Genomic DNA, 24920 nt, shown 5'->3' on the forward strand with positions numbered 1-24920 from the left:
TTAAAGTATTTCTAACATTTTTGTTTCGAGATCGTTTTTGTGTTCGTTTAACGCTGTGAATTCCCTCAAAGATCTTAAAACAACCTGTGCGAAGTGGGCTCGAAGAAGCGGGACGATGTGGCGAAAGGCCAGACGGTTATCTTTTTATTTGAACCTCACCGTTGGACCCACCGACGTCGACGTCCGTGTGGAAGGAAACAAGTGTGGGATCAGAGCCTTGTTGGGAGGTGTGACGCGAACGAGGGTCCCGGTCCCGCCGTGTGGTCTTTCACACATGGATTTTACCTCGATGAGGAAACCTTACTGTGGGGACGAGGAGGTGCGAACTGCTCGACGTTTCCGTTTTAACCAACATTCAAGCAGCCAATTTGGAGGCTGAGGAGGTGTATTACAGGATGGGAGATCTAATGGTGGAGGTGTAAAGAGACCCGGGATGGGTGAGCAGTGTAATGAAGGAGGAGAAAACATTATGGAATAGGACTTGAGTCTGTGTGGAGGAGTAAACAGAGACTCGTGAATAAACAAGGACAAATGTGTCCTCGAGCAACGTCCTGAAGGTTTTGTCGGCTAAAAAAACAAAACAACAACAACAACTTCCGATATTTCGTCACGTGCCTTGATTAAGCCAATAGCGAAACGCGTCATAATGTATTTACGAAATTACAATACGATAAATGGAATAATCTTAAAAAAAAAACAACCCGCAAAGCAAAAGGGAGGATGAAAAGGACATTGTTAACAATATTAAACATAAACCAATGTCACCCTCAGGGTGACCCGTATCTTGCCAAAAGGTGACCACGTGTGACTTCTTTAAGGTCACAGTGAGGTGAACAGAGCTGCTATCCACCAGGAGCGACTCCTTGAGGAATATCTGCCTACGAGAGATTCCGATGAGAATCGTTCCACAGAGTAACCATGAAAAATATGTTTGCCTCATAACGTCACCAAATGACGTCATAATGTCTCAAGCTTGACATATCTAGAAAGCACTCATCGAGGTGTTCAATTTGAGGTACGACACGATATGGTTCCTAAAACTTGAAAATTTGACCTTGGGGTCAAATATGTTTGACCTCAGGCGCTAACCATGAAGGTCAAGGCCAATCGCCACCAAAAATTAATCAGCTGAGCGCCAGACCATGAACTATATTCCCATGAAGTTTGAAGACGATCCGATCAAAATTACTCAAAAAATAAGGGTTTCGTCGACTCCCCTGATTTGCGACAAAGTGACCTTGACCTTGACCTTCAAAATTTTGTGCACTGAAAGGGACCTCTATAGGCCTCTGATATGCGAAGTTACAAAAATTTCTAATGATAACTGTACTCTGCAGAATTTTTTATACGTCATTACAGACAAAAGGAAAAAAACAAAAAAAAAAACATACAAGCTGACTAACATATCTTGCAAAACTTCGTTTTGGCAAGATAAAAACAAGAAGAAGACATTGTTTAAAGTATATAAGGGGTGAAGAGGAGTGTGAGCCCATAGAGACAGAGCACAGTAGAGTGAACGATGAGGGTGAGATGGCAGGATTATTAAATATCTAATTTTGTTTCTACATTGACACAAGAACAGTCAGGAGAATTGCCAATAGCTGAGAGTATCTATCGAGGAGGTGAGGAAGGTCTTTTACAGAAGATCCAGGTTGGAGTGGAGGAAGTAAAGGAACAACAAGGAAATGTAAGAGTAGATAAGGCTCCGGGTCCAGATAATATGCCAGATAATATGATAATATGCCAGATAATATGATAATATGCCAGATAATATGATAATATGCACCCGAGAGTAATGATGGAGGTGTCTGAGCAGGTAAGCAAGATGTTAAGGGATATTTTCAATAGTTCCCTGGAGGATTGGAGAGTAGCAAATGTAATTCTATTATTTAATAAAGGATCCAGAGAAGAATTGGGAAACTGAGCCTGGTGTTGGCGCAGTGGTTAGGGCAGCGGCTTGGGATCCAAAAGGTCCTGAGTTCAAGCCCCGTCGGGCCACTGAATTAATACACCAGGGGGTTGACTCAGCCTGTCATCCTTCCGAGGTCGGCGAAATGAGTACCAGTATACTGGGCCGGTGTATACCCCGGTTAAAATAGGTGTACCATATCCCTGTGTCGTAAGAGGCGACCAGGGTTGCGTCAGGAAGGGCATCCGGCGTAAAACATGTGCCAAATCACTATGCGGATCATACGGATGATCCGCTGTGGCGACCCCTAACGGGAGCAGCCGAAAGAAGAAGAAGAAGAAGAAGAATTGGGAAACTATAGACCTGTTGGTTTACCTTCAGTTGTGGGGAAGGTGTGGGAGATATTAATTAAGGACCAGATGAGGAACCATTTAAACAAATAGAAACCAATTAAAGGTAGTCAGTGTGGGTTTACCAAAGGTCGTTCCTGTTTAACAATTTTGTTAGAGTTCCATGAATCGGTTTCTAATTGGGTGGATGAGGGAAAGGCAGTGGACATAGTATATCTCGACTTTAAGAAGGCATTTGATAAGGTACCACATCGGAGGTTGCTAGCCAAAGTGAGGGCTTGTGGAGTGACGGGTCAGGTAGTTAATTGGATTGCAAACTGGCTTAGTGATAGGAATCAAAGGGTGGCTGTGAGTGGGAGGATGTAAGTGGGGGTGAACCTCGGATCTTTTCTGGGGGTGGGGGTGGGTGGATAAGCAGACAGTATGGTGGCAGGCAGCTGTAGGTAAAGCTAATAGGGTTTCAGGTTCCACCGTACAGTAATTATAAATCAAAAGAGGTAGTGTTGACACTGTACAGTCATTTAGTGAGGTCTCATCTGGAATATTGTGTCCAGTTTTGGTCGCCACATCCGAAGTAGGACATAGCTGCCATAAGTGGGCTTCAGCATCGGACTCCAAGATTGATTGTAGCATTGACTTTTTACATGATAAAGAAATGAGGTGATGGTGAAGGGATATAATGGAGATGTTTAAGATAATGAGGGGGATAGCGGATAGACTGAATCGGTGCAGTTCAGTTTTTAAGAAGGATGAACACTCACAGAACCAGGTGCCACCGTTTCAGAGTAAAGAAGAGGAGAGTTAGCATGGTCATAAGGCAGGGGTCTTTCACTCAGAGAGCACTTAATGTATCGAATGGTCTCCCTGCAAATGTATTGACAGCAGAAACAGTAGATGGTTTTAAAATTGAGTTGGATCGTATTTAGAGGTCGTGGGGATGGGGAGTACTTGGATGTTGGCATGGTTTTCCAGGCTTGATGGACCTAATCACCTCCTCCTGTGTTTGAGTTCCTTGTTGCAGTATATCCTTGTTACCTACGATCACCAAAGGAGGACTGAGCTTGTGTTTTCACCACGTCTGTTTGCTTGTCTGTTACTTGCAAAATGGAAGATTTGCGAGTCTGTCGGTCAGTTGACTTAATATCTTGTCTCTTTGCTCGTCTGTCAATTGCCTACAGGTCACAGTTATTCTAAACCGATCGTCATGAAACTTTACCAAGTTTCAGAGGTAGTCACAACTGAGAAACCGATTCATTTTGAGGTCAAAGGTCATCATCTTGAGGTCAACTTTTTTTTTCATTGTCATTTTTCAGCTGATCAACTTGAAAGTTGAACAGGATTTGCATATTGGGTCACTGAATTGGGAAACCAACTGTTTTTGAGGTCAAAGGTCAACTCGAGGTCAAACTTCGAAAATCATCAATTTTCATCCGATTCACTTGATTATGAAACGGCAATTGCATCGTGCATCAATGAATTGGGAAAGTAACTATTTTTGAAGTCGAAAGATCAAAGGTCAACTTCAGCTCAACTTTATAAAATCGAATTTAATCTGGAAAATCATCAGTTTTCATCCGATTGACCTGAACTTTGATTAAGATTGTCAATTTTAATCTTAATGAAATGGACAATTTGATGTATCCATGTCAACTTTTTTTTGGGGGGGAAGGGGGGGGTGGATTTTGCAAGTATCGTGCTAAGCACGTGTATTTTGTTTGTTTGTGTGCAAGATATGTCAAAAAGTTGCAGACAGATTTGGGTAAAATTTGATGGACAGTTTGGATGTGTGTGACAAGGATGAATTGATTCGATTTTGGTGAAAATCGGGATACGGATCTGGATATTAGAAATTTTAAGTGATTCTTCACCATTGAGAGATAGGCCAACAACGATATTTCGCATGATATCTCAAAAAGTTGTGGATGGATTTGGACGAAACTTGGTGGATAGGTTAGGTTCGGTGACCAGAACAAGCTGACTTGATTTTGGTTCAAGTCTGAATCTAGATCTTGCCTATCAGTTGGATACAAAACGTAAACTAATCAGTCTCACGGGAGTGTGTGCTCTACCGAGTGCCCTTCTAGTTTATATTATTCTTTGATGATTGTTCACTTGATATTACCCACAGGTTGATGATAAAGTTGGAAGAACACTTGAGCATTTTATATTGAACAAGTCAGAAGACGACGATGGTTCACGAGCGGTATTTGACGATGTAGATTGTTTCAGAAGTCAAGGATGAGACAATGTGATAATGTTTGACCAAGTTATAAAAATGATCAACATGATGTGGTACGAGTGACAGGTTTATTAGCTGCAAAATGTCGAAAACCCGGTTTCGTTCAACAACTTTCAAAATTTGACCTTTGCATAACCTTTAAAGGTCACAAAACAATGTTGTGGACATTAAAATAAGGAAACAGGATACGTGCTATAGCTTAATGGAGTTAGTTCGTCGAAGAAGGTCGAAAACCCGGTTCGATTCCCACAACTTTGAAAATTTGACCTTTGTGAACTTTAAAGGTCAAAGGTCAAGGATTATGACCTTTGGTGCAAAACTTCCTCTGGAACATTTCAGGAACAATACTAGAGGGGGAGCACTCGGGAGAGTGCAAAACCTCCGCCACCAATACTGCTGGGTCACTCGAGTGAACCTTGTATCTTATTCATTAAATATGATGTCAACAGTGCTGACAGTTATAGTTTTTTTCTCCAACAATTTTTTTTGGGGAGGGGGGGGTTCGAAATCACTTAAAATATGTAGAAATGCAAAAAAAAAATTTTTTTCTATTTCTTTTTGGGGGGTAACAATTTTTTTGGGGGTTGGAAATCACTTAAAACATGTAGAAATGCAAAAAAAAATTTCTCTTTTTTTTGGGGGGGGGGGTAAAAAAAAAATTGGGGGGGTTGGAAATCACTTAAAACATGTAGAAATGCAAAAAAAAAATTTTCTCTAACAATTTTTTTTTTGGGGGGGGGGACCAAGTCCAAAATTTAATGGCATGATCCTTGGACCATACCGAACCCCCCCACCAAGTTTCGTCGAAATCCGTTGAGTTTTTCCGTAATACTGTTCACAAACAAACAAACAGAAAGGGGTGAAAACAGTAACCTCCATCCATCTTCGAAGATGGTGGAGGTTAATAACGTCATATAGGCTCTATGGCATTTCGCACTCCTCGGATTATCCATACTTTGATGAAATCAGTGTAAAAACAAACTTGAAGGGGGCGCCACGAGCAAGGTGATCGAGATAGAGCAAAATGGTTTCAAGACTTTAGGTGGGGAATGACCTCAAGATTATGCATAAAAAATATTGTCATCCTCGCTCTCAAAGTTTGGGCGGTCATATGATTTTTATGTCAAAATTCTAAATTTTCTTAGTTCGTGACCTTGTGACCTTGACCTTGGGACTAAAATGAAAAATCGAGCTCCGTGGGGCTATGCAGCTGCCATTGGGCTAAACAAATACCGAAACCCTGTCAGATTCGACAAAACCCCTCGGAGAAGATGCAAATTGAAATCATCTACCCCCTAAAAACACGTTTTTTTTAGCGTGGCTCCGCCCATAATTGGCGCACCATGCCCATTTTCAGGAAAACACAACTAGATCATGATATAAACCTCCCACCAAAATTTTATCAGGATCGGATCAAAACCCACGGAGCTATGCTCAGGACAGACAGACAGACAGGCACACACACACACACACACACACACACATACACACACACACACACACACACACACACACACACACACACACACACACACACACACACACACACACACAACAATAACGAATATAGTGGTCACTTATTTTTTTTCGTGAACCAATAGTTTGTCTCTGACATTCCATCATTAGATTTTGCTGGCAATAGGATTTGTTTTTCTTTCTCAGGTTACAAAATATCTGCATTGTGTAAGCTCATATTCTTACACTTAACGATTAAGTACGCATTTGTATCACTCGGTGGTCTAAGCAATTTAATAGCAAAGCTTGAACAATTGGTTCAAGATGGTGTTCCTAAGTACTCCGTCATAGTCATTTTCTACTGAACAAATTAGAAGCAAGTTGAATATGATCGCTCAACTTGGAAGCGAAAAGGAAAAAAACCCGTTTAAACCAGCACAGTCAAAGCAACAGTTGACACACAGATAAAATTACATTACTGCATCCTTGTGACACCTCTGTATCAGACTTTTATTTTGTCCTCAAGATCTGACATCAAGGCAATGGAGAGTAGAAAGGCAACTTTGGGGACGTTGGAGCCACACTTGGACACAACAAGTAAGAGAATGAATGAACAGGAAAAAAGGGAAGGACACATGCTATCACAATTGTAAGAGGGTTGACTTATTGTGGGTAGAAAAGTTCACGAGTGAGGATGGGGGATGATACGAAATGGTGGTGTACTGCCTGCTTGAAGACCTGGAAAAAAGAGTGCGATGGAACCGTCTTTGCATGGCAGTTCCACAAATGAGGGGCAAAAGAGGAATGAAAGATTTGGGGTATGCAGTCAGCCATGATTTTGGAAAGTTAATCAGGGGTGGGTTACTGGAAGAACTGTGCGTGTCTTGGAGACAACAGAGGGAACGAGAACGACACTCGGTAGAGTGTATATCTTCGTCAGGCTGAACCATTAACGTTTTGTATCCCACTGATAGGCCGGATCTGGACCTTAACCAAAATAGAACTTCCTTGTTCTTGTCACGAAACCAACTCATCCACCTAATCTTGTCACGACTTGTCCACAACTTTTTGAGATACCGTATTGTATATCGTTGTTGGTCACATCTCTCAATGGTGAAGCATCATTTAGATAATTAAAAAAAAATTAGTGTCTGGTTCTGAATTCGGATCTTCACCAAAATCTATATGACAAGAACAAAGCCTTGACTGAAAAAGATGCATCCAAAAGCTCGGATGGCATTTCCGAAACAGCATCTCGATGTTATTGAAGGCGTGTGAAGAAAGGTTTTGTGGTCAGACGAGGCAAAAATTAAACTTTTTGGTCTAAATTCAAAGCGTTACATCTGGCGCAAGTCGAACACTGCACATCACTCGGTCAACACCATTCCTTCTGTCAAACATGGTGGTGGCAGTATCATGTCTTGGGCTGCTTTTCAACAGAAGGAACTGGAAAGCTTGGCAGGATAGAAGGGACAAAGATCGGTACAAAGTACAAGAGAATCCTGGATGAAACCCTGCTTGAGTCAGCTAAGAATCTGAACCTGGTAGGAGATTCACATGACGGCAGGACAATGATCTGAAGCACAAAGCTAAAGCCACACTGGAGTGGCTGAATAAGGAGAAAATAAACGTCATTGAGTGGCCCAGTTAAAGTCCTGACTTTAAACCCAATTCAACATTTATGGCGAGACTTGAAGATTGCAGTCCATCGACGATCCCCATCAAACTTGGCAGAACTAGAGCAATTTTCACGTGAAGAATAAGCAAATATTTCTCCATCTCACTGTGCCAAGCTTGTAGAGACCGACCACAAGAGACTCATAGCAGTCATTGCTGCAAAAGGTGCTTCCACCAAGTGCTAACCTAAGGGGCTGAATACTTTTACAACCAGTGAATTTTGATTTGTACATGTTTTTTGCAGGTACAGTCAAAGCTCGTTACTATGCCACCCGTCGGGACCGAGCAAAAGTGGCATAGTAGCGAGAGTGGCATAGTAACGAGATTTTGTAAAAACGGCCTTATTTTCTCAAGTTACCCATCTCTAGTTAATCTTTAGACAAAATTTATTCCAGCAAGTAAAAGGCACGACTGTTGTATAAGCAAAGCGAACGGAGAACATACACACACTAACAGAGTTCACACACTAACATATGGCATGGCGAGAAATTCACGACACACAAAGCTTTCAAGAATCGTCGGCTGGCGCATCTTCTTTCGGCGGATCTCGTGCATCTCGTTGTCTCGCCGATCGCACGCTTGCATCACACCGGGCTTCCCGCTTCTCTGCTGCATGAACTTCCGGACGGTGCTACAAGCGCGCTGGGCTTCCTCGAACGGAACGATTTCCTCCTCGACAGTTACCTCGTCATCTTCGCTTTCCACCGGCTCCTCACTGCACAGAATCTCCTCCGCAATCTACTCCAGCGTGAAATACCCGCCAGTCGCGAGGCGCTCGTCGGCTTCGAGAAAGTCAGACAGCTCGATCTCCTCGTTCTCGTGCATCTTTTCCTCGGCAGGCAGAGCTTCCCAGATGTCGGGCAGCTCCGCATCCTGTGGCTCAGTTTGGATCTCCTCTTCGATGAACTTGACGCCTTCGCGAAACAGTTCCTGATCGTCGACTTGCCGACCTGCTCCCCAAGCACGCCTGGCGACGTGTAGAGCGTCGAGCAACGTGAACTTGAACTCCTTTCCCTCGTCTATGGCCTCAAGCCGGCGGCATAGCAGGAGCTTCTTGTAGTGGCGCTTGAGGTTCTCTATGATTCCCTGATCCATTGGTTGCGAAGTGGCTGTCGTGTTGGGTGGGAAGAAGACCAGTTGGATGTTGTTCAGCTCGAGCTCGGGAGGGTGGCCAGAGAAGTTATCGAGACAGACCAGCACTCTGCGTCCCTGCTGGCCGAGTCGTCCGTCCCACGCACGCAACATCTCCTCGAAAAGCTCCGCCGTCATCCACGCCTTCGAGTTCGCCTTGTACTTGACCGGGATCTCTTTGTTCTTGAAGGCACGGGGTTTCTTGGAATTGCCAATCACCAGAAGAGGAACTTCGCTGCCGCTCATGTTTGCCCCAACCAGAAGAGTGATCCTTTGCTTGCTTTTCTTTCCTCCAGTACACCGCTCTCCCCTGAAAGCCATGGTCTTGTTCGGAAGCAGCTGCCAGAAGAGTCCAGTCTCGTCCAGGTTGAAGGACGTCGTCTGCGGAGAACTGCCCAGTAAGGGCCGGAGAACCTGTTGTTGCCACTCAAGAAGGGATTGCGAATCCACCGCTCCAGCTTCGCCCTGCACTGTCTTGAACGTGATGCCGTGGCGCTTCTTGAAATTGCCCAACCAACCGTCGCTCGCCATGAAGTCTGGGATGTGCATCAACTCGGCCAGTTTCATCGCCTTCTCCTTGATCAGATCGCCGCTGACAGGCACATTCTGTCCTCTTGATCGCTTCAGCCACATGAGCACTCCCTCATCAAGCTTCGGGTCGTGAGCCTGCGTCAACTTCATGCGCTTCGATGGAAATCCAGCTTTGATTGCAGCCTCGATTGCATCCTTCTTGCTGAGAATGCCCTTCACGGTGGTTCTCTTAACTTCGGACGCCGCATTTCTTGCTAATCTCCCTGGCCAACTTGGACTGATTCGGCTCCTTCTTCGCGGCATCGATGATCTCCTTCTCCTTCAGCGTAAAGTCGGTTCGCTTGCGTTTCTGAGCTGACATTATGGGCTGAATTTGAAAAAAAATGATGTCACTGTTGTACGTGTGCCTGCGTGTCTGTGTGTGTGCTCGCGCTTTTTTGTGTCTCGTTGTGCGTGTTGTGATTGGCTTGTTGTGGCTGGCATCGGGGAGAAGAATCGCGTGTTTTGACACAGTCTAACTATGCGCGTACGTATTGAGTTATGTTGTGCGCAGCTGGACTGTAGTTAGTCGCTTCGCCTTTGGACGTGAGTGTGATAATCGAGCACTGCGCAATACAGACTTTTTCACGACTCGTGCCTTTTAACAGTCACACAGTAGTGGCATGGTAGCGAGAGTAGGGGGTGGCATAGTAAATTTATTTTGTATTGAATTTTGTCGGGACCGAGCAAAAGTGGTATAATAGCGAGAGTGGCATAGAAGCGAGGTGGCATAGTAACGAGCTTTGACTGTATTCCTGACATGTAACCTCCCTCAGCTATAACAGTGTTTACTTTGATCTGTTAAATTGTGAATTAAAAAGTTAATTTGGAAAAATTGATTCCACATAATTCGTAATTCATCTCGATGTGCATTATTGGTAGGAGGTGAATCCTTTTGCAGGCCACTATATACATTTTTTTGCACAGCATTGAGGCAAGAACTCAGATTAGAATGTTAAACAGTTTGACCCAATATACATGGTGTGTGAAATTTTATTTAAATTCATTCTCGAGAACAAAGGTTAAAATGTTGCTTTTTGTACGTTTCAAATGTCACGCCAACAGGTGCTGGATGAATCCAAGTTGCAGTCGTTGGATCCAATAAAACAGTTTGAGGAGTGGTTTAAAGTGGCCATGAAGTGCAAGGAAATTGGAGAGCCAAACGCTATGTGCTTGGCCACCAGCACTAAGTGAGCATCATCTTCTTCAAAAACGTTTATTCTTCGATAATGTTTTGCTTAAATAATGCACCTTCCCATGGACTGATTTAACTTTATTGCAAAATAAATAAATATATATCTATACACACACACACACACACACACACACACACACACATATTGTATAAGATATATCGTATAAGATTGTATAAGATTACACATATATCTTGTGTATTATTTCCGAGTTTGTGGTTTCGTGTCGCGCTATCTTCGACTTTGTTCTGCACTCGAGTAACGTGATATTCGGCTTACATTATCTCAAAGACCATATGAGGTGCATGGTACAAAAAAAAGTAAATAAAATGGTTCTGAAACAGTGAAATCATATTCCACTTACTGCATTAAAGTAAAATTACTACTGATACTCTGCATCAGTTCCTTTCTCAAACACACCCACCCCAACATGTCGCGCAGAGCGCGGGTTATGCTAGTATTGTATAAGATTGTGGCGTTTGGGTTAACGCATTTTTTAAAAGGAGAAGGTGCTTCCAACCAAAAGTTTAAAAAGTAGATTGACTCCACTTATTTGAACAAAAAAGCGAGAGCAGACACGGTCTCAGGCAAAGTTTCGCCGGCTTCATCAGGCACAATAGACCCAATCTGCTTTTTAAACTTTTGGTTGGAAGCGCCTTCTAATTAAAAAAAAAATTGTTACGGGTACCGAGTGTATTATGAGGGGTTAATCCTCGTTTCTCCTCGGAAGAACCAGACCTGGGGCCACCACTCACAATTAACTTTGTGGTGCGGTGGGTTGCTTAACCACGAATGCTATTCAGATAACCACGAGTTCCAGTGTCTACCGTCAAATTTTCCATTTAACGAGAGGACATGTGGCCTCCTGACCGGGGATCGTGCCCTTAGTGATGCACCGATCTTATCTTGATCAGATCTTAAGTAAGGTGGCAGAGCGTTTACCGCTGGTGCACGCTGACTATGACAGGTTACTTTGTTTGGGAATTATCTCCCAGTCTAGGTTCGGACAATGCTGGATCAATGGAAGGAAATGACAATCACGGACAGGTTGAAACGTCAACAAGGAATTTATTAATAAGAAATGGATGAATTTAAATCAATCAAATGTTCAATCAACAAAAGAATCTCTGACAAATAAATAATTCAACAAGCATATACAGAAAAATGGACAAAGAGCAGATGCTTATTACTATGCCTCACTTGACAATGAACACTATATTTGTTTATATCATGAGTGTTTGTTAACATTTTATTTTGTGATGTTAATAGTGTAGTCTTAATTTGTGATTGGAATGATGCTCTTTGGAATGAAAATATAGAGATTAAGTTGAAAGAAGATGGAGGGAATTGTAAAAGGGAGCTGGGAAGAAGAAAAGGCGGATCCCCTGATCTTAATGGAAGGTTGTGACGTTCATTCATCCCTCGTGGGCGATTTATAATAGCTGTAGAAGACCCCTCGAGTTGTCACCGAGACCATACTTACTATTTATTCTTCGGTATAGTTCTTCTTCAATTGTCTCACAAAAGGTCGAGGCATCATTTTCATGTTATAATATGTAAATATTCTTGAGCTCCCTGTGTCGGAGTGGCGACCCGTCCAGGATTGTGCCCAATAGCCAAGGTGACTGTTTACGCAGTACCAATGCTCTGCACAGAGTATGGCCCGATGGATGGATGGATTCTCGAGCTCGGGTTGATCGGGTGTTTTCAGGAACTGTGTGCAACTGGAAGAGATACAAGTGGGTTGTTCGTTCGCGAGTGGAACAAAGGATCGACTTGGATTCCGAACGCCTCGGACGTCTTTTCCTTCCATGCTAAAGATCTGCCTGCTTGGCGATTTGGCTACAAATTACTGCCATTTGTTGGTGTCTATCACTCATTCCACTCCACAGAGATTTTCTGTGCCTGGTGGTATGCTGAAAAGGGAAACCTTATCGTGGAGTTTTGCTGGTAACGATTTTTCCCCTGATATTGGCACCTTTGTGTGACTCATGTGTAAAGAGCTCTTCTATGCCTTTGTGGCACCTTGCATGTCTCACGTTGCCTTACGCGGGTCGGTGATGCTCCTCTGAAGAGTCGGGAGTCAATTTCTCCTTGGATCCTTCATCAAACATACCTGCGTTCGGCCATGCAAGGTTCCAGAGGGTTATTCAGCTAAGTACCTCAGCAACTTACCATTCCCTTGTGGCATTTGAACTCCTTTCAGATGTATTTCCATCACTTATATGGTCACGACTGACCGCTGACCAACGCTGATGCAGTGCCCGTTGATGCAGTGCCCCCCTGTTAGTCATTTTGATAACCTCAGAAGGGTGATGAACTGAGTCATCCTGCCTGGTGTTAATTCAACAGCAGGAGAGAGGCTCAAGCAAAAGATCCTAAGATCTTAAGCCATCCACCCTAACCGTTCAGCCAACACCAGGCTCCAGCAATGAATGTTCAGGTGAAATTAAAAAAAAAATTTTCTTCCACAAATATCACTTTCATTTGCATCGCTTTTGTTTTTGTTACAATATGGCCAGATTCACCCCCCAAAATGCATATTTTGCCATAAATTTTTCAAAAATTTCTGGGAAACCCACTCCCGGATCCCCCGAGGAAAATCTCATTTTTCCTTTTTTTAAAAGTTCTGCAGTTTCACCCATGTGGCTGCCAAACCATGTGACCTATGACATCATAGATGGGAACGTTTTGTTCCTCATGGATAGCTGATCATACGTGTAAAGTTTTGCCTCGATCTGTTCAGCCATTTCAGAGAAGAGGATTTTTTAAGGTTTTCAGAAGAAAACCAATATGGCTGCCAAAAACACGTGACCGATGACGTCATCAATTTTTTTTCCTGTGGATCAATTTATCCCCTAGATGACCCTCAAAAATTTTCATACTGATCGGATGTAGTGGTGTCTACATATGCAATTATCACGTCATACCGAAGGCATCTATGATGTCACTAAAAAAAATCACACTTATTCCCCATGTGGAGTACTTGCCATGTGCCAAGTTTCAATTTTTTCCTTGTTTTTTCAGAGATGGAGGTCCACCGTTTGTATTATTAGTATTCGGAGATACAGAAGTCCAAAGTTTTTCTGTTTTTCCAACATGGCTGCCACACCACGTGACCCATGACGTCATGGTTATCATTACAACATTCTATAATGAGTAGTCGCTCTTATGGTGAAAAATTTGTGTCAATCCGACAAGCGGTTGTAGAGAAAAGTACCTCTTTCTGTGGACACAAACAGATGGACAAGCAAACAAACAGACAGACAAACGGACCCAAATGTAATACCCTCTCCACTGGTGAGGGTAAAAATTAAATATATAAAATTTATTAATTAGAGCTCTTCTTATTTTCATACAAAAGGTTTGTTGAAAATTTGAAAACAAAAGCTCAAATGGTATGGTATCGTGGTGTCCAAGCCGATTCACACCGATGCTGGACGGATGGACCGAAGTGGCTTTTACTCCCTTGGACTGCGTTCGAACAATGGCGGCTTTGCGTGTGTGTGAATCGGGGACGAGGCTCTTCACTCTTTTAACACCAACGGATTTATTTCCCAAACAAATCACGGGATGGTGTGATTGCGACAGTGGAGACGATGGTGGGTTTTGTTGGGGAAGAAAGAGAGAACACAAAATCGATAAATAAATAATTATGCATTTGATTAATAAAATCTAAGGCGCTACAAATTTCATTCAAGCACAGACAGGTGTGGTGGAAATGAACTCGGTTAACACTTAGGTTCAGCATACAAACGATACATTACGTACGTGTGCACATGCGTGAGAAATCTCCATCAATGAAACTCTCCAATCAATGACCGAAGTTAAGCCCAAATTGAGTCCCAAACTGACTGGAAGCAACATCAGCGCAAGCACTGTTCGGCGAGAGCATCAGGAAATGGGTTTCCATGGTCGAGCAGCCGCACACAAGCCTTAGCTCACCATGCGCAATGTCAAGCATCAGCTGGAGTGGTGTTAAGCTAACCGCCATTTGACTCTGGAGCAGTGGAAATGCGTTTAACGTCCATCCGAGGGACAGCACACACATTGATGTATCACCCTGCCTGTGAAACACCGGGGCTGACAGTTTATAGCTGGGTCCGGCATTCAACTCAGACTAGACAGCTTAGAGGTGAGTGTGCATATCTCTCGGCCATCCTGCCAGCCCATCTCAATTGTCGACTTGCTATTTTTAATGTTACTTATACAGAAATTGAACAATAACATTGTTTGCTTTTCTCTTAATTTTTTGCCTTTGTTTTGACCCCCTCCCCCCTTTCCTCTCACCAAATCTTAAACCTTTTCCTCATTATTCCTTCTCCTCCCTGTGCTCATCTCTACCGACCAGAGATGGGAAACCTTCAGCACGCACGGTGCTTATGAAAGGGTTTGATCAAGATGGTTTCCGCTTTTTCACCAATTACGAGGGCCGAAAAGCGAGGGAGTTGGTAAGATATTGTTATGGTTTTGGAAACTTACCCCAGGGAGAGAGAGAGAGAGAGCATAGGTGACCCGAGGATCAGTTATTTCATTATTCTTTGTTTAGCTTGTCCTTGGTCCCTTGTTGAGGAGTTGTTCGGTGGGCATGCGTTGGCTAGGTTGTATTTTCCCAGTGTAATGTCTCCCCCCACCCCTTCTGGCACATTCAATCTTTCTTCCTTCACACCATTGTTCTGTTCAATCTCTCCTTCTTCCCATAATCGGTCCATTACCTCCCCTTCACCAAACATCATTTCGACAAATCCTTTTTTCACTCCCATCGTTCCGTCTCCCCCCCCCCCCGCCCCGCTCCTTTCAATCTTTTCTTCTTCACACCTTCGTTCTGTTCAATCCCTCTATTGCTTTAAATTTTTCCTCCTTCCCATCATCGGTCCATTACCTCCCTTTCACCAAACATCATTTTGACAACCCTTTCTTCACTCCCATCATTCCATCCCTCCCCCCCCAACCCCTCTGCTCCTTTCAATCTTTCCTCCATCACACCACCAGTCTGTTACCTCCCCTTCACCAAATTTCATTTCGACAATCCCTCCTTCATCCCCATCGGTCCGTTCTCTCCCCCTGTGCTACTTCCAATCTTTCCTCCTTTACCCCATTGGCTCGTTTCAACAGTCCAGCAATAATCCCCTTCACCAAACATCATTTTGACAATCCCTTCTTCACTCCATTGGTCTTACCTTCAGCCCCACAGCCATTTGGTCATCCCTCAGTCTGGCGGAAGCCCTCTCAGTTTTCCCTCCATTTTCACATTGCTTAATTGGGCACATTCGATTCGTCTGTGGTCGTTAATCCATCGGGCCGATCAGATAACCTTCACCACCATGGACTATGTCTCTTCTCTCATGCATATTCATGACGCTTGGCATTCGTGGCCTGCAAACAGTGCTTCTAACACGTAAAACAGTATGTGCAGTATAAAGAACATTTTGAGTGTGCAGGGAAGGGCTGAGGGCTTTCGTCGTGGCCTTGGGTGCATGGGGGGGGAGGGCTGGGGCTTCGTTGAGGGTTCCCTCAGAATGACGTGGCATATTCCACAAGTGATGCCATCGACCAGCCACCAATAGAGAGAGGAGAGGAGAGAGAGGAGAGACGACGACTCATGAGAAGGAAAAAAAGATCGATGTGGAGAAGAAGAAAATGCAGAAGCAGCCAGGGAAAGCTCGTGAAGTCTCGAGGGAGAAAAATAAAAGAACTCATGACAGGAAGGGAAAAAGCTCATGAGAGAAGGAAAAGAGCTCATGAGAAAAGAGAGGCACAGAAGATGGGAGAATGCTTGTGAGGGGAGGAGAAAAAAGCGTACGAGGGTGAAGAAAGGTTTCACAAGCAATTGGTGTCGAGCTTCTGTGGGGAAAAGAACACTTCTTCCACAAACGTCGTCCTGCCCTCTCGAGCCTGTCAGCCACCAAGGACGAGGAGGCACGGTTCTCTTCACACACAGCTCACTTGTGAGGGAGTGAACAGTGGAACCTCATCGACGGGGGCTTGAGGAGGAAGAAGCTTTTCCAGAGCAGGGCAATTCGCATATCTAGCTGGCATATCTGGGACGCCGGAGAGAACTCGCCAACTGTGTCTGGGTACCTCGGGACGTCCCCCATTGGGCCACATCGCCATTACCAATCTTCCCTATCCATTTTCCTCCGCATTCTCTTGTATATTTGGGCTGTTTGAGGTGAGGGAGAAAAGTGAAGACTGCTTTTCTTTTCTCCATACTTTACTTTTATTTTATTTTCAAGTCCTTGTTTTATTCTTCACCCCTGAGTGAATGATGGCCAAGTCTTTTGTTTAAGTAAGATTGGAGAAGAATATGTGTTTTGGTTAAATCTGCTCTTATGCGCCTTTTTGCTTTTGTTTATAAATACTTGTTTTTAAATGATTGCTTGTTTGTGTGGGTGTAATAAATAATTGTTTGTTGTTATTTCCAATCTGTCTCGGTTGTCTTTTCCTTTAGTGATCTGACAAAGTGCACAAGTATAGTTATACGGGAAGTTCTACCCCCAAAATTTGCTCTTGTTAACCAGCACACACTCACTGTGACGCTCGGCAGTAATCTGAGTGTGAGCTGAGAGCACGTGACCCTAATTCACCGGCCATCCACAGCTAAGGTATCATGCGAAGTAGTGTAACCCTACTCGGATTGGCCATGCCAATTGGCGTTCGTGTTTGCCTAGCAATCTGCCGGTGCGCAGAGTTATCTGTGCCCGGCGACCTCAGGACCCGAGCGCTTCGAGAGGGACCCGAGCGCTTCCCCTCATGGCGAGCTTCGAACCCTGGATCCATAACAATATTTTTGCAATGATGACACAAAAGTGTGTTTGCATATTCAAAATTCAAAGTTTGTGATTGTTTTTATTTATTTATTTCAAACTGATTTTGTGAATTGTTCTCCATTTAGGATTCCAATCCTTTTGCGGCATTGTCATTTTACTGGGAACCTCTGCACCGTTCTGTAAGTATCTTTTTGGGTGTGTTTGTGTCTCTCCTTGTAGTGAGAATTGTAAAATATTACAACAGGTCAATCCTCTTTGAATAGGTGAATGACAGAGGGTGCAAGCAGCAGGTGGCAGCAAGTGGAGATCAACAAAACCGACAGCAAGTGGAGGGAAATAGGTGGACAGGACACGCACGCACACGCACACACACACACACACACACACACACGATTAGGAATGTCATAAGTGTACAGGTGGTAGAGGGAAAAATTAACGATTGTACTTTCACAATCATCTCTGCATCATGTACTGGTTGTGTCCATTGATTAACTCTTCAGATGTGCACAGTATATGGCTGGTAGGATGGCCTAAAGGTGCGTACACTCATCTCTATGCTGTCTAGCTAGGGTTTGAATCCTGACTCAGCTATAAACTGTCATCCTGGTGTTTCACAGGCAGAGTGATTCATTAACGTGTGTGCTTGCCGTTCTTCGGTCCACAATCGAGTTTTACTTAATTTCTTTAGGAAAATGCCAGTGGCATAGAAAAGGCCCCTTTATATTGCATGTGCCATGTGACAAACAATAGAAAAGAAGGGGCACCAATTTTTGATACAAATTAATCACACACTTGCACATTATCTTATGTGTGTTCGTTTTCAACGTTAAAAAAACAAACATTACGTACTGACGGGTTTTAACCTATATGTGTAGGGCGCCCCTTTATATGAACTTTTCTAGACCATTACTTGGTTCCGCCGAAGAACACAAGGGTAGTACAGCAAGCACACAAGATTTTTTTAAATGTGCCTTATTTTCTATCGTCTGGCATTTTCCACAAGCCACGGAATGTCCCATCTTTTCTATAGTTTGCCACATGGCACATCTATATTTTACTAAAACTCTCATCTTGTATACATGCATGTTTGTATATGTGTATGTTCCCGAAATACAGCCAAAACGGTACACTATAACGCAAAAAATTTTTAGGGCCTCCTTACCATTCGTCTGTGCTGTGCAGTATCAAGTTTCGTTCAAATTGGGCAATGAAAAAGGATTATTAAAAAATCAATTCCCGATTCAAGTACTCTTCGGGAGTATTTGATCAATGCAAATAACCTCAGCGGTATAGTTTGTTGGAGCTGTCTTTTTTTTTGTTTTCTTGAAATGATTTTTTTTCATCAACCGCTGTCACAACGGGAACCCAACGGGTTCACAGGACATCTAGTACCATATAAAGCTGCCTTTTCTATGCCCCTGGCATTTTCCCCAATAATATCATGGGTGCTGAAGGGTTGTGGTCAAGTTTCATCAAAATCGTGCATGTGGTTTTGGAAAAGAAAGCAAATACCTATTTTGGGGGTGACCCCCCCCTCCCTGGCCACGCAATAGGAATTTTCAGTCCCTGTGTTAAAGTTGCATACAGAGAAACCCTTCCATATAAAGGGAGGGGGTGATTCGTGCTTCCCTCAATTGCCGCACGAGTCTCTGCTTCTAACAACACCGCCATTGCATACTTGTACTGCATAAGACGAGAACTCAAGCTAATAGCTAATGAGCAAGAACTATCAAAAAAATAAAAAAAATATGGCACTGAGGTGGAATTTGTTTCAAAAGCCATTAATTCGATGTATTGTCCGATGTATATTCCAAGTTTCAGCTCGTTGCAATGAATAGCCTTTGATATATGAGGGCAGAGAAACCGTCCCACATAAAGGGAGGGGTGCTTTGTGCCTCCCTTGATTTTGATAACCTTTTACATCAGAAGATCCTTCATTTAACTGTTCATAATCTTTCCCCTCTCTCGCTCTTCCATGGTCTGCTCGGTTCGGTGCTGCTGAAGCAGTCATGGCAAGCATTACACTGAGTGGTTTGCCATTGCCTTCACAGTCATTCAGGGCAGGAATTTGGAATTTCGCCGGGATGCCGGTGACCATTGCCTACTCTTCACAAAAGAGGCTGTAAAGTCTTTAACGTCCACCAGCAGCAACCCTTGCTGGCAGACGAGTCTCCAGTTGAACGTTCCATCTGACGAGCGATGCACACATTGATGCCTTTCCTATGAGGCACCAAGGTAACAGTTTATAGTCAGGTTGGGAACTGAACCCATACAATAGCACAAAGGCATCAATGCTATAGATCTGGATCCAGACCTTAATCCACCTCTGAACGATCCTGCACCCCAACCCGCTGTTCAATACATCGAGTTGAAATTTGTCTCTTAAAAACAGGATTACTCCATTAAAATTGGCTTTTGTTCGAGTTGGTTATCGTGTGTGTTGCCTTGTAACAATAACCTATTGTATTTAACAATATGGTGTGTATGCTTAAGTGTTAAGGCATCTTGTTTCCTTTCAAACAAAGAATTGCAAAAAACTTTTTATATGTAAAGCTTGTCAAGCAAGCACTGATGAGGTGGTTTGTATCAGGTACGGGTAGAAGGTTCCGTGGAACACTTGCCTCGACGTGAATCTGAGGAGTATTTCCATTCGAGACCCAAACCAAGCCAGATCGGTGCTGTCGTCAGCCATCAAAGCACAGTCATCGCAAGCAGAGAGGTTTGTTGTAGTTCTTACTCAAGGTATATTTGTAGTACAGTGATACAAGGCTGGTTAAATTGCTTGTTCACATATTTACATGCGTGAGAGTGGTAAGGACATTAAGAGATATCATTGTACTTTTACATATGGATTAAAAGAACTGTAGGTAAAGGATAAAGCAATACATTACATGGGATTTTAACCAGGTATCTCGGCATCATGAGATATGTGGTCAGATGGAAACAACCAATTGCGTGAAGTACATGGTGATTATTTATTTATTTATTTTTTCATTGAGAACCCTAAATAATTCCCATGCACCAAAAACTATATCTGTTAGGAACTTAATATTTTGTGTAAATGTAGCTGAATGTTACAGAAAGATGTGACATGATCCACATAATTGATTACCTTAAATGAAGTGCTGAAAGTGTCCATCACCATATTACAGGCACAAGTTTATTTTTCACAGCACGTGTGGCACAGAGTGTGGCATTTCTTGGGGAATATTTCTGATTGTGTCACTGATTTTTTGCTTTTAATTCACCAAGAGCATGTGGATTTGTAGCGTACACCATATCCTTCAAATATCCCTACAAAAAGAAATCTGGTGACATAAGATCTGGGGATCGAGGTGGCCATAATTACTTGGACACTACACGGTCACCAAAGAGTAGCCGAGGTTCGTTCGTGCTGTATCACGAAGTGTGACTCGTGGCACCGTCTTGCTGAAACCATCCTTGGTTGATTTCGTCTTCTGTAAGGTGCCCAAAAAACTCACGGATTATGTTGATGTAGCGTTCTGAGTTTACCGTTTCTGAGAAGAAAATTGGGCCGATAATTCTTTGCCAACTTACAGCACAACAAACACCAATTTTCATGGAATGCAATGGCCTTTCACGCATTGCGTAAGGTTGTTCACTTAGCCATAAACGAGTGTTTTTTTGAACTTACATGGCCAGGAAGATGAAACCATGCTTCGTCTGTAAAAAAACAACAACAAAACATCCAAAACATTGTCTTGTTCTCTTACCATCGTCTGGAGCCACTCACAGTCGGCGACACATTTCTCATTATCTGGCTCCAGTAACTGATGCACTGCATGAAGTTTTTTTTTCGAGATAAAGTTTGAGTGTCTTGACCACCTTCCTTGCACTGGAATATGAACAGTGAGCTTGTTGGTGCTAACCATCTCAGCGATTTCTTCCATTCCTTCCCGTACTTCATCCACTTCCTCTGGTGTAACAACACTTGGCTGGCGCATGTGCTTTTTGACTTTCACGCAGCCTGTTTCTCTGAACTGCTTCACCAGTTTCCATATCACCGATTTTGAAGGTTTCGTACGACCACCAAAGTGACTTTTAAATGCAATTTGACATTCCCCAAAAGATGCATTCTTCATGTGATGTTCGAGAAATGTGCGTTTTTCCACAGTGGGTGTCCATGGCATGACTGAGTGAAAACCATTAAACGTCACTGCTGGGTCACGTGATAAATCACGTGATGCACGATTCACTCTCAGGATCATGTCACCTCTTTCTGGAACATTAGGCTACATTTACGCAAAATATTTGGTTCCTAACATATCATTTTTAGTGAATGGGAATTATTTGGGGTTATTGATTGCATTAAATAAATAAATTAATGAAATAATAATAATAATAATAATAAATCGCCCTGTATTTTAGATATAAACCACCAAAACTTGCACCAAACTTGCTCAATTGACATTTATACACAGCTTTGACATTTAATTCCATTTTTGCTCAAATACCAAAGATAGCATCTTGCATCTCGCATTTGTATAGCAGCTCCTTGGTGAATGTTGTTGTTTTTTCGAAAAGCTCCTGTTGTTTTTTTTTTTCTAAAATTACATTTAAACCCTGAGCTGTATGCCTATGTGGGAATTACGCTGTGGCATTAGCTAACTATCCAAAACCTGTTTTAAAGACTATGGGATCTACGGCTACAACTTGTTTGGACCGTTTAGTCAAATTTGAGCAAGCAGTGCACAACCATCTCATGTCACCCCCCTCACCTCCTCCCTCCACCCACCCCTCCCTTCTCCCCATCCATACCTGCAATCCTTTCTACCCTGATTAACCTTAACTTTCTTATTTGCAGGTTACTGTACTTCCTTCTACTCTTTACTTTTCATCCCCACACGTTTTGAAGAAAAAAAAAAAAGGACAGGAGAGATATTGTTATCGGCTCCATCTGTCTGTCATGCTATCACCTCCTAAACGGTTGTGCAGAATTTCACCAGACTTTGTAGTTATGAACACCACATGGCAAGAAGGTGCGAGAGTGGTATCATTTTGGCCTCGTCTCCTGGGGCCCTGGGGCAGGGTCAAAAGGTCACATACCAAAAAATGTTATTACGGGCACATTTTAAAACGTTTTTTCATGGAATTTTGTATATATGCAATCAACATTGGGAGACTCATGGAATATTTAATGGTTTTTTTTTTTTTCTTTGACCCCTGTTTCATGTCCCAGTGGGTGGGGACTTAGGGTCATAGGGGTCAAAACAGAAGATTTGTGCAACTCAAAATTTGATATTGCATCAATCCTCATGGAACTTGTAGCCATCTTTCAACTCTGCTTGTGGTGGGGAGCGTGGGGATTTGTGATTGCGTGCAATTGACTTCGCTCTTTATTTATTTATTTATTTTGATAATAATTGATTCCCATCTGTGGCCCGACCATCACTACCTTGCCTTTTAACAATTTGTCAATGCACTCTTCCACGAGCCTCAATTTTCGAAACAAAAAAGGCCACAACCATAATGTTTACTCGGTGAGATTTTGCAGTTCTCTTGCTCAAATCGATTTTTATTTTGCATCATGTGGATTAAGACAATCATTGCAAATTTTGGTGGGTCCATTGTATCTCAGATTGTGGCCAAAAAGTTTGGACACTTGAACAATACAAGTTACAACAGCATCTATTGGCAAAAAACTATTATTGCAAATGTAATCTTTTTTTTTTTTATCCCAATTAATAGCTCCAAAACTGTCTTGGTGAATCACAAATGATCCTGAAATTGTCTAAGTCTTCTCAGCAATCTGCATGCAAATATTTTTGATTTCTCTGTACAGCTCAGAATGCAAAGACAAACAAGACAATATTTGACAATACAGTTTTGCCAGAGTATATAGATTACAATAGATCCAAGATTATATGATCTATATAACAGTAGATCTGCATGCAGACTCTCATACTCATTGACACAGAGACATTCCATAGCTTTATGTGTGGAATTAATGATACAAACCTGACATCCTCACAACTTTTAAATATGATATGTTGTGCTTTTTGTGTGTTTTGTAGTGGGTCATCGCTGCAGTTCTTACATATACATTGACTGTCGTCCACCACACGTTTTTCTGCAGAGGCAACTCGTAATTTTTTGGGAATTGTAAATATTTTGTCGTTCTTTGTATGTACAAGAGCTAATTGAAAATATCTAAACACATGTAGGTTGCTTGGTATTTATAAGGATGTACAATAGGGAGAATATTTGGATTTTCTGGGTGGAAACCTCACTTTTTGTTGTTTTAGGTGCTGCAACAGAAACAAGCTCAACTCGAAGAGCTATATAAAAATTCCGACGTGATACCCATGCCTTCTCAATGGTAAGCTTGCGATTTTTGTATCGAAAGTTGTGGAAGCCATCACATTTTTTTTTTTTTTGTGGATATGTTTCCCTGTCCAACCGAATAAATCGCTATCATCACAATGTGAATGTGGATGTGACAGTGAGACGATATGTGGCAATGTTGTTGTTCCCATTGTAGGGGTGGATATTTGGTGAAGCCCAAAGTGATGGAGTTTTGGCAGGGACACACAAATCGGTTGCACGATCGCATTGTGTTCCGTAGGTCCAGGCCTGGAGATGATGCCGACGGGGTCCTCACCCATCCTGCAGCACCCGGTTGGGTGTTTGAGCGACTCGCTCCCTGATCACGTTTGAAATGCATTCCCATGTGAAAGAAAAACATCTTTGTTAAACAGTACTTTGGATGCCCTTGTAAATTTTTGTTCTGCATTTATCTTTTTGAGATTAACTATTTCAGTTATTGTTGCATTTTGTTTTGTGAGCTATTTTAATCGTGATTTAAGACTCGTTCGTGAATCGTATTTCTTATTCGTGATGAGTACGGTAAATAACTCTCACTTATTTACTTCAGTTTGAAACTGGGTAAATATGAACGAAATTTGCATTCTGGTTTCAGTAGTTATGCAGAAGCTTTATCATTGGAGCTTAGAGTTGTCAGAGTTGTTCCATCATAGATTGGTTGACCAAGAAAGACATCATTGAACAAAACGTGGCGGAACGATGCCAGATCAACTGGTAGACCGGTTTCACCTGCACTTGTTCGGACCATTATAGATGTCAGACACTCTCACAGGACCAAAGGTGTTTAATGAGGTCTTGTTTGGTCATGGAACAAGACTGCGACCCATAACCCCCCACCTCCCCCCTTCACCTGAATGATTTTACAATTCATTGGTGAATTTTCCTTTTGAATCATGATGGTAGATTATGACTTTTCTTTACCTGATCTGAATGTACCGTTTAAAATTAAAATGGCAGATGATCTATAAATCGATTGTATCAAATTTAAACCGAACAGTGAAGTGGAACACCGGATGTGGGTGTTGTCTTGTGCTTCCAAGACCAAGAACCATTTTCATTTGCTATATATTTTGACAACTGCTGTGCATACATCACAGATACTTGTTAGGATGTTTTGTATTCCTTTATCGAGGATAATATCAAACTGATTCATATCGGGATGGGTGGTGAAACTTTATCGTCTTTGCAACAAGAAATGTGTTTGTTCTGTTAACTTGTGTCGGTACTGAATGGCCCAAGTGATTGTGGACCGCTGAAAATATATTTGGTTTAATCCCTGCA

The 24920-nt window shown here is 42.6% G+C and overlaps 1 protein-coding gene across 2 annotated transcripts; it reads left to right on the top strand.

Moving 5' to 3' along the window:
• Positions 1-15: 15 nt before the first annotated feature.
• Positions 16-24920, top strand: PNPO (pyridoxamine 5'-phosphate oxidase). Of its 2 annotated transcripts, XM_085879140.1 has the most exons (7): positions 66-319; positions 10397-10521; positions 14876-14975; positions 17420-17473; positions 19885-20013; positions 23561-23634; positions 23797-24920. In XM_085879140.1, exons 1-7 carry the CDS (start codon positions 116-118, stop codon positions 23960-23962), a joined length of 852 nt encoding a protein of 283 aa, XP_085735266.1. In that variant the 5' UTR covers positions 66-115; the 3' UTR covers positions 23963-24920. The 2 variants fall into 2 exon arrangements, with proteins under 2 accessions (XP_085735268.1, XP_085735266.1); XM_085879142.1 differs by lacking the exons at positions 19885-20013; positions 23561-23634; positions 23797-24920 and adding an exon at positions 17558-17797 and having other exon boundaries at positions 16-319.

This window comes from Eptatretus burgeri, chromosome 4 (assembly GCF_056783735.1).
Source record: "Eptatretus burgeri isolate ZD-2024b chromosome 4, Ebu_testis_v1, whole genome shotgun sequence".
NCBI classification, from domain to species: domain Eukaryota; kingdom Metazoa; phylum Chordata; class Myxini; order Myxiniformes; family Myxinidae; genus Eptatretus; species Eptatretus burgeri.